This window comes from Crocodylus porosus, unplaced genomic scaffold (assembly GCF_001723895.1).
Source record: "Crocodylus porosus isolate Cpor-Errol unplaced genomic scaffold, CroPor_comp1, whole genome shotgun sequence".
Taxonomy (NCBI): Eukaryota; Metazoa; Chordata; order Crocodylia; family Crocodylidae; genus Crocodylus; species Crocodylus porosus.
The window spans coordinates 154,192,618-154,202,713 of record NW_017728906.1 but is presented as its reverse complement, the minus strand read 5'-3'; the positions used below and the strand labels follow the sequence as shown (position 1 = coordinate 154,202,713).

At 44.6% G+C, this 10,096-nt stretch overlaps 1 protein-coding gene across 1 annotated transcript in view; it reads left to right on the top strand.

Annotated features, from left to right (window-relative positions):
* LOC109305518 (guanylate cyclase soluble subunit beta-2-like) overlaps positions 1-6,575 on the top strand; it is a 43,918-nt gene extending 37,343 nt beyond the window's left edge. The window contains exons 17-19 of the mRNA XM_019528512.1: positions 2,634-2,797; positions 4,436-4,546; positions 6,323-6,575. Coding sequence (XP_019384057.1) covers positions 2,634-2,797; positions 4,436-4,546; positions 6,323-6,450 — 403 coding nt within the window. The 3' untranslated portion in view covers positions 6,451-6,575. The remainder of the gene's footprint in view (positions 1-2,633; positions 2,798-4,435; positions 4,547-6,322) is intronic.
* The last annotated feature ends 3,521 nt before the right edge of the window (positions 6,576-10,096 follow it).

Sequence of the window (10,096 nt, the reverse complement as noted above, 5' to 3'; positions counted from 1 at the left end):
TTGGGTCAGGGGCTAAAAATAGCCCCTGGTCCTGGAGGGTCCTGGAGAGAGCTGCCCATCCCCCTCTCCTCCTGTGGGCCCTGCAAGTCTTCTGGATCCCACCACACTCTCCTGGACCTCAGGAACCCCCTTGTGGACCCTGCCTGTCCCCCAATCCCCCCCGTGGATGCTGCTTGCCCCTGCAATCTCTCCACTCCCTCCTGTGGGCCCTGGCTGCTGCCTCAAACCTCCTTGCAGACCCTGCCTCATAAGCAGTGAGAGAGAACATTATTTGGGGGGTGTGGGGAGCTGAGCCCACCTGACCTCCACCTCTCCCTCCTGCAGGGCCATTGTGAGGCCGGTGTGCCCTGGTACAGTATGTGGCGGTAGAGGACTGGCTGCATGCCAAGCAGTGCCACGTGCTATGGGATGGCGGTGTTGTGGTGCTGCTGCAGTCACCAGCCACTGTGAAAAGTTTGGGGGGGGGCTAAGCCCCATTAGTCCTGGCCCTCTGCTACTTATGCCCTGCCTTCCCCCCGATCCCTCCATAGACCCCCTGATACTCCCCTGAGCCTGCTTGCCCCCAATTACCCATTTTGCAAGTTCCAGAGGGTTTCTGTGGGAATAACTTGGATGGCCTGTTTTGAAGACTTTGTCATACTTTCCATAGTTACACAACCCTGAAAAAGACACTATGCATGCCCCCATTGCCATCACCTTCTGGATATTCCAGTTCTGATTATACACCTTGTTCTCAGCTTCCCAGACAGGAGCGTACTTCACAATGATTTATGATTTGCTCATTTGTACTGGTCACCATTTTTCAGAATATTTCACAGATAAACTACTTTTCTAGGGGCATTCAAAGCAATGATGCTTCAAGATAAAATTTCTGAGGCCTACCATAATTTAGCACTTGACATGTGGTTTAACCATGTGTTTCAGCAGTAAATAACTTCCAAGAGCTGTCTCTCCCTGTGGCAATTTTTTCCTGACCCAAAATAATACAGTCCTACCCTGCATTTCTTGTTCAGGCATAATTCCTGAGCTAAATAGAGAGCTTTGCCTGGGTTCAAACTTGACAGTAGCTTGACAGTCACTCTAAGTGTGAGGTAATGGACCATAATCATAATTCAGTCTTCTTGAAAAAATGGTCAGCATCTAGGTATCTTGGGTATTGGTTCATGCTGGACAGTTACCCAAAAGCCATGAAACGTTAGGCATTAGCACTATAGTATCAGATGTTTTCCATGGGAATACTGCCAGAGACAAGCAACTTTTGAGATGACAAGATTTACCTGCTGTTATGTAACACAGGAAAAATGTTATAAAAATGGGGAGCATCCACAGCAAAATGGTTCAGTCTCAGAGTTGAGGACTACAGGGCCTGTTTAACACTGAACTGTGCTCTACCAGCACAAATTCACCTGCTGCAATAAGACGGTCAAAATCCTTCTAGTTAAATCTGGTTCCATTGGAAACTCTCTGGATGAAACATTCTAAAGTTAAGAACTCAAAATATTTTTCCCTACCAAAAATTACCATCATGACCAGGGATAGTCTTCAGGGTAACTTTATGCAAACAACACTATCTTAATGGCACTGACCTGACCCAGAGCTCCTCTGTTGAATTACAGATCAATTCTTTTGTACTGTTTGCATTAGAGAGCTAACAGAGCTCAAAGAGAGACAGCTGGGTTCCTTTCTGACAACATCACCATTAAGTACCACAATTTTTACTAGTGGTGTTGATACATGAACCAGAAAAGCATAGCTTGCAGGCCTGAGCTAGGTACAAACATTCAAAAAGCCGGAGGTAAAATCAGTCTTAGTTATGTGGTTTTCTCTAAGCGACATAGTTTAGATCAGAGTTTGGAATTTAAGCATCTCTGAAGGGTTTTGCTGGATGGAACTTTATGGAATCAACCTGCCTTGTTTTAGCAGTTTTCAGATGAAAAACAACCCACAAGTGCACCTTCTAGCTAGGTACGTATATTCAAAAAACCCGAGGTGGACTGGAACTAAGGTGGTTTTCTGTAAGTGGTGTAGTTTAGATCCACAGTGAACAGAACATACATTCGCCCTTTGGTGAGAGGGGCAAATCTTAAACTAGGTTCCTCCATTTTTAAACCAGTCTGTGTGTGCTGAACTTCTGTTCTGTTATGCGTATAGACTGGTTTCCGATCACTTATACTGATAAAAATGTAATGTTCGTACCTGGCCTTGGTGTGCAAGAGTAATATGGCACTTCACATGCATTTTACAGGGTTACTTTCCTGCCTTTAACTGTATCTTGCATTAAGCTGAGCTTTGTTGCATCGTGGCCAGACACAACAGAAGATGAATTTGTTCAGCTCCAATCTTGTGCTATACCATGCCTGAAATCAGAGGGTCTCCAGATAGCCCCTGTTTTCCTTGAGCCATGACCCCACTTCCAAGGTTGTAACCCAGTTTTCATTCCAAGCCTAGCTATAGTCATTGAATTTTTGCTGCTCTAAGTTTCTGGGTGCTCTTCCAAAAGAGCCACGGTAAAGGACAAAGCCTGAAAGAGAGGCTGTTGATGACGTCAGTGAAGCTAGTCATGTGTACAAAGCTATGTGCATAAGCACAAAATTGTTTGTTCTGATGTTTGTCATGTGCCGTCCGTTGCACAGAGCTCTGCAGAACTGTGGGTTCGAAATAGCTGAAAGGGGAGAAATTGAGGTAAAAGGCAAAGGAAAAATGAACACCTATTTTCTAAGGAGGAACCTGCATGCAACTGAGGATGAAATCATGGGAAGAGCAGAAGAGCGGCACTTCCAGCACACAGATCTGAATGGTAAGTGAAGAGAGACTTCTTGGTTTAAGCATGGGATACAAAATGGAATTTCTCTTAATTGATCTAAATCTAGCATATATTTTATAGTAATTCCTACTCTTTCTCTTGTGCTTTCTCTTATATTAAATGTGCATCTGATACTTGACTTCGATTTAAAATCTATACGCTCAAGTGTATAACACAGTAGCTCAAGCAATTACTTTCACCCCATTGGGCCTGAATTTCAAAGGTGCTAGCCTCTATAGTTCCACTGATTTCAGTGATATTTATGAGTTATTTAGTATATTGATAATGAGGCCTATCTCTGAAAGAAATTGCATGTTCTAGGGATTAATTTTAACTCAACAATATATACAGTGATAAAAACAATGAGTTTGAATTTTTGCGCTTTGACAACTGTGCTATAGCCAGCTCAGTTCAGCTAAAACAAATAATTCAACTTTTCTTCAGGAAGTCTGACAGGAATAAGGGATGAAAGTATTGGAAGGATAGTTTTGAGACCAGAAGAGGAATGGGAAATGGAGGAAAGACAGAGTAGGGGACAGGGAATGCAGAGTTGGCAGCTATAACAGGGGAAGGGAAATCAAACAGGTGATCAGCAAGGACTCATTAATGTTCAGAAGCATGTTTGACTTGGTGATTTTAAGTTGCTGGCCTTCCCTTGCCTGTTATCACCAAAATGGCACCAAGACTCTTGAGAAGAGTGCCTCCTACTGAACAAACCCTCCAGTTAGAGACATAGGGAATGGGGGTAGTTTTCCCTTTCTCGCACTGCTATGTCTGTTTGAGCAGAAGAGCTCTGAGGGGCTATGCACTGGTCCTCATCTGCAGTCCAGTGCCCTGGCTTCTGAGAGAGGGAGCCAACACAATCCATGATTAACACAGTCAGGCACTCAGTGGAGTGGAGCTAGCTGAAAAATGAACTCTTTTTTTTTTTTTCCATTTTTCTTTGAAATGCTTATCAACTGGTATGTTATGTGGGTAACACAGAAAAACAAAATGCTATGAACATGCCAGGACAACAAGCACCTACTTCAGTCCAGATGTAAAATGCCTTTCACTTTCATTTACTTCATGTATCATGTGATGCAGCATTAGGTCACTGCCTTATCTAAACAGGGAAATGTCACCAAACTGGGATTGCTAGGGACCAAAAGTGTATCAATGCAATTCCCACTTCACATTGTAGTGGGTTACTATGGCTTCTGGCCAGGTCTAAGAGTTTTGAATTTCAGGGATGTAAAAACAGCCATAGATTTCTAAATTCCCCCATGGCACATGAGACAATCTTTAACCTTTAGTCAGCATGTGGCAAACAAAAGATATACTATATGCCATCAAGGTCAAAGGTCTGGAAATGGAGAGTAGTTAAGCTAATTACCCACTTGTCCACCTAATTTGCACGTGCCATTGTGGTAATTGCATACACAAATACTGCTGGACAATTTGCACAAGGTTTTGGGGGAGGGGGTTTAATGTTTTTTTTGAGAGGGAGAAACTTTAAACCTGTGGCCTGTAAAGACTTCCCTCTCCTCTTCACCCTTTTCAGACCCCACTTTCAGTTCTTTTCCCTATAAATGTCTCTTTCTGAAGGCATGCATTATTACTGCACTTTCTCCCTCCTCCCACTTCTTGAAGATGCACTTGCTCTGGGAAACCAAGGCAGCAGGAGTGATGCTGTTATGACGTACGCTGACAGCGAGCAGCTGCAAACCGCAAGCAGCAATGCAGATGGCGAGTACATCAAGGGTTTGTTTTAAAATATTCCTCATGCTTTATTTTACACAAGGGGCATGGAATTGAGGATGATCCAAATTAGCTCAGCAAATTTCAGGTCATAGCTCGTGTGGTCACCATGGTGATAAGTGCCTGAGGGCCAGATATTTTGAAGGTATTTATATGCCTAACTTCAATTGATTTTACTGGGAGTTAGGCACCTAAGTACTTTTAAAAATATGGCCCTTAGGGTTTGGTATGCCTCAGCATTGCAAATCACTGAGGCAACTTCCCCCCCCCCGGCACGCACATGCGCGCACACACACACAAACTAGAGTTAATCGTGGCTTATAGTAGCTTTGCTCATCTGTTTTAGCAGTTTGCTCCCATTCCATGGCTGACCATTGATGAGCGAAACTAGCACAAATCCTCACTGTAGGCAATACCTAGTGTGAACACGTCCTTGATCAATCTACCCAGGGAAAACAGCTAAGGTTTTACAACAGGGTTTGTGCAGGTTTTAAACAAAATTATAGCTTACAGGGGGTTGTCAGTTGATTTGAGCAATACTGAATGCTTTTAAACCAAGACTTTAAAACATGCTCTTTAACACAGTTTTATAACCACTTTTGACCTCATTTACTTTTAGTAACCAGACACTTATCATCTGGTTTAGCCACAACTGTGTTTAGGCCTTGTTGTTACTATGGCATAGTTGGTTAAGGTCCTGCTTGCCTTTTACAGATGGGCTGTTACACTGTTTAATCAGCACTTTGGCTACTGGTGATGCCATACAGTCTATCTTCCAGTCCTTACCCTCAGAGCTACTGGTACTGAAGCCTCCTCACTTTAAAAAGCAGAGTCCACTTCTTCCCTAATAGATCTTTAGGGGGTTCTTCATTTCTGCTTCATTTCAGCTGTCCTTTTCTGTTTCTGGGACTTGCAGTCCACAAGAGACTTTTCTACTCTTGCAATCTATGTTCTGAGAGATGTTCAGCTCCTCAGAGATGGGCGGCAGCAACACCCTAACACGGGTATTAAAAACAGCAGCCCCCATGCATCTAGAACAGGGCTCAGCAACTTGTTCGGAGCAGCAGTCTGAGATAATGCAGCTTGGTCCAAGGAAGGCTGGCACTTCTGACCTGGCCACCACAGCCACCATTTCTCCCTGACACCAAATTGCAGCTGACATGCGAGAGACCCAGCTGCCACCTAGTCCCTGCCACTGCTGCAATGCCACAAATATCCAGGCTCTGCAGGCAGGATGGAATTGCTTGGAGGGCTGTTGGCTGTCTAGAACGTAACTTCACTTTAGAGCCTGTCAGTATTGCCTCCGATCTGCTGGAAAGGTGGTACAGAGAATGACAAGGAACATGCCCTCCACTTTTATCCTTGTACTCTCCTCGTCACCTCATGTCTGTTCCTTTGCCTCAGTTAGACTCCACATTTTCCTTCTCCCTGCCACTTAGTGACCTGGTTCATAGCTTGCCTTTGCTTGGAGGGTTAGTTTGTGGTGCTGCTTTGTTACATGGGAGTACAGAACCTGATACATGACAGATGACAACAGAAAGCAGAAACAAAGTCACAGCTGTGTCAGATAAACCTGCCCTGAATGCAATCAGCCTTACCCATGAGAATAGCTGTTCTCACCGGACAGTGCAAGAGCCTAAGAAAGGGCACCATCAATTTTGCCAGCACTTTCTCATGGGATGGCTAATAAGCTAGAGCTGTTCACAGGACTGAGGACTGCTTGGAGATTTTACTGGCTTTTTTCACACCTCCTTTTTGTTCTCGCTTGTTATCTGTCAGAGGCTGAAAGCAACGCGCTTAATGCAGAGCATTCCAAGTGGGAAGATGAGCAGCTGCTTGCTGATCAGACAAGGACACCGCCCTTCAGCGATGGCACTGTACAGTCTAAGTTTTGTGTTTTGTCATGATAAAAGGCAAATAAGGAACAATGGCATTCAGCACTTTGTTATAAACTATTTCAATGAAAAAGATGAGGTTTCATTCCTGATGTAAAACAAAAACAATGCTGAGTAATAAAAAAGATGAACAGTAACTTTCAGAGCTTTTGCTATCAAGTTCTTAAACGAGACAGCTGAGGTTTTATTTATTTTTTTATTTAAAACAACCTTATACTGTATAGATCCTCCCTGCCCAGCCTGTGCTCCAGCCCTGCCCCCTCCGCATTTGATGGTAAGACTCAGATCTTCAAAGTATTTAGGTACGTAACTCCCACCGTTATAACTGAATACTCAAATACTTTTGAAGACTTGGGCTTTGGTTCCTGACAAAACAACAGCATTCCTATTCCTGTGGGCCTGTACCACTGGCATAGTCTATAGCAGACAGTTTTCAATCTTTTTCCATTTGCGGCCCCCTTTGGAAATTTCAAATGGAGGTGTGGAAACCTTTGAATTGTAAGTGCCAGTATTCACATGCTTTTGATTGATTATAGTAATCTTTTGCAGACCCTTAGACATAGTCTGTGGACCCCCAGGGGTCTGTGGACCACAGGCTGAAAGCCACTAGTCTATAGACCAGTGTCAAAGACATGACCCTAGAGCTGTCTCATCCACCTCACAGGACTCCCCCTGGGGCTGTAAATTTGGTAGTTAGATGAGCCCCAGAGCCACAGCAATTAATGCTGCCACCACTTGTCCACTCACCAAATTTCCAGCCAAAATGGGAAGCCCTACAGGCTGGGGCCAGCCTGTGAAGCCATGTCATCTGGCATGCAAGGCCAGATATCTGATGGTGGGAGGAGCAGCAGCTGCTGCAACTTCAGGAGCAGCAATTAATACTGCTGCTGTCAAATTTCCAGCCCCACAGGCAGCTCTGCAGGCCAGATGACACAGCTCTGGGCTCTGGATCTGACCTACAGACCAGCTCCATGCTCTGAATATAGTCTGTGGAGCTGGATGAGTTTGACACCTCTGGTGGATAGGATGCTGGCAATCCATTTACAACTGCTTAAATATGTGCTCATACCTTCCTCTAATTCCCTTAGCTGAGTGTCAGATATTTGTTCTTTTGTTTCTGATGTTCATAGAATCATAGAAAATTAGGTTTGAGAAGGACCTCATGAGGTCATCTAGCCCAGGCCCCTACTCAAAGCAGGACCATCCCCAATTATATTGTCCCAGCCAAGGCACTATCTAGCTGGGTCTTAAAAATCTCTAAGGATGGGGATTCCACAACCTCTCTGAGTGATTTATTTCAGTGGTTTACTACCCCCCCTAGTGAGAAAGTTTTTTCCCCAGGGTCTGTCCCCCCAAATAGACTCATTGCACATAAATGTAACTTGCCACCTTTCATCTTAAGATCATCTCGATGTGAAGCATTTGGAGGGCAAGTATTCTTTCTGCTTAAAAAGCACAGAAAGGCAAAGTGATTTGCCACAGTTATAAAGTGAATATGAGGGAGAACTGGGTCTCCTAGCTGCCAGAATCCCTTATTTTTACAAGCTGATCTAAAATAGAAGTCCCACATGCACAAAATGTTTGAGGCCTTGGCAATAATTCAGGGAACACAAAATTATTCAGCATGAGGCAAGTGATTCCAGTGTGACCCTCCAATGCTGGTAGTGACTGACAGGTATGTTTTGTGGGCCAGGGGAAAGGAAGGCCCAGTGGGACTGTCATTCTATGTCACAAGGGCCAAGTATCTAAATACAAACAACACAGGGTGCTTGCAGGTATTCAGGGATGCTGCTTTGACATGCTATAATTACAGCGTGTCGGAGCTGACTCAATTAATTGAGTCTGCTGAAGCATGATAAATAGCATGCTCCAGCAGCCTCTGTGACTCATGTATTCAGCATTCCTGTGCTTCAAAATGGAGGCTGGGGCACTTTAACTAAAGCTCATCTAAAGCTCAAGCTCATCTAAAGCTCATATTAAAGCTTGCTTTAACTAGAGCACCTCCACTGCCACTTTGAAGCATGGGATGCTGAATACACAAAGTGCTGTGGCACTTTAATTAAAGTGTTCCACCCCCTCGCCCCCTCTGAGCAGTCATAGCAAAGAAGAGATGCATTTCATAGGTAGAGAGATTGAGTGACATACTGACCCTAGAGAAGTGCTTCCCCCTTACACCAAAGTTGGTGAGGCATACAGGTAGGGAAGTCCCAGGGTATTTTACTTTCTAGGGCTTTCATTTTTTTTTTTAACTTAGTCTCCAGTATTACAAACCACATCATGAATTACAGTGGTGATACGTAGGGGATGCACAGGGGTGCATGTGTACCCCCTGAGAGTGCCGGTGCATGCCATTTAGGCGATGGGCGGGGGGGCAGGCAAAAGTACCAGTGCCCACCCTGCAAGTGCTGGCCAATCACTGCAGCTGCTCCCGGAAGTGGCCATAGTCACTTCTGGAAGCGGCCGCAGTGATTGGCCATCGCGAGATTGGCTGTGGGGGTCCCCCTGAGCAGCAAGATCAGCCATGGGGGGACCGCCCCCCCGGCAGCGATATCAACTGTGGGACCCCCTCTGTCAGCAGGACTGGTTGTAGGGGGGGGGCACATGGCCCCCTCAACTAAGGTGGTACCAGTTGCCCATGTCATCCATGAATTAGGAGATCGCCTATGATTATGAGATGTTGCCCTGCAACATTTTTCTTGCCATTTATAAAAGAGCCAGGGTGAAGCTTCACTATAAACAGTCTTCTGGATCAGTGAGCAAAACCCCAATTAATATAGTCAAGGGGCTTCATAAGGGGACAGGAGCCTTTCAAATCCCACTGTTACCCTCAGTCATGCTTGAGCCTCACCTCAGGAAACTTAAATGGATACACTAAACTCTTTCTCAAGTCAATACCTCTCATTCTTAACTAAAGTGGGAAATCACGAGTACCACGAAATCCCTTTTTAAGGTTATGGCCCATACCAGCCCATTGGGTTTAGGAATGACTACTATAGGGCTGTACACAAAAATCAACATTTTGGCTTGGTGGCTGAAGCAAAAAATAAAATAAAGAAAGGCAGTAAGTTATATCAGTGTGCAACAGGCTGTTTTGGGGAACAGAAACTGGGAAGATCAGCAGCAGAAGCACAAGCACAAGCACTTTGGATTGACCTGAAATGGAAGTTTATTGGAATATTCCACCAGAAGAATTCAATTGGGGTCAAATGAAATATTTCCTTTGATATGAAATGAACCGTTTTGTTTCATTTTCAGATCTTTCTTAATACTTAACACTAGATTCACAAGGGGACTTGGGCCTTGAGAAGGTGCTGTCTCCCACTCAAGTCCCAGTGATTAAACCTCATTCAGAGCCAGAACTTGGGCTGTCCACATATCAGGTAAGTGCCCTCACCATTGCATAGTGAAGAGAGGGAAGAAAGAGAGACCCTATAGCCTTGTGTAGGAGGCTTACAGGGAGGCAGGATTCTAGCTTTTCCTCCAAAGAACAGTAAAATGTGTCATAAAAATGGAACAGCTTCAATCAGAAAGATTGAGAGTGCCCCCACCCAGAATATCCTACAGTTTGTTGGTAAGAGCACCTGGGAGAGACCAACCTCAGGTCATATATTTTCTCTGAATAAGGCAGGGTGGATGGGGGATTTGAACATGTATCTCC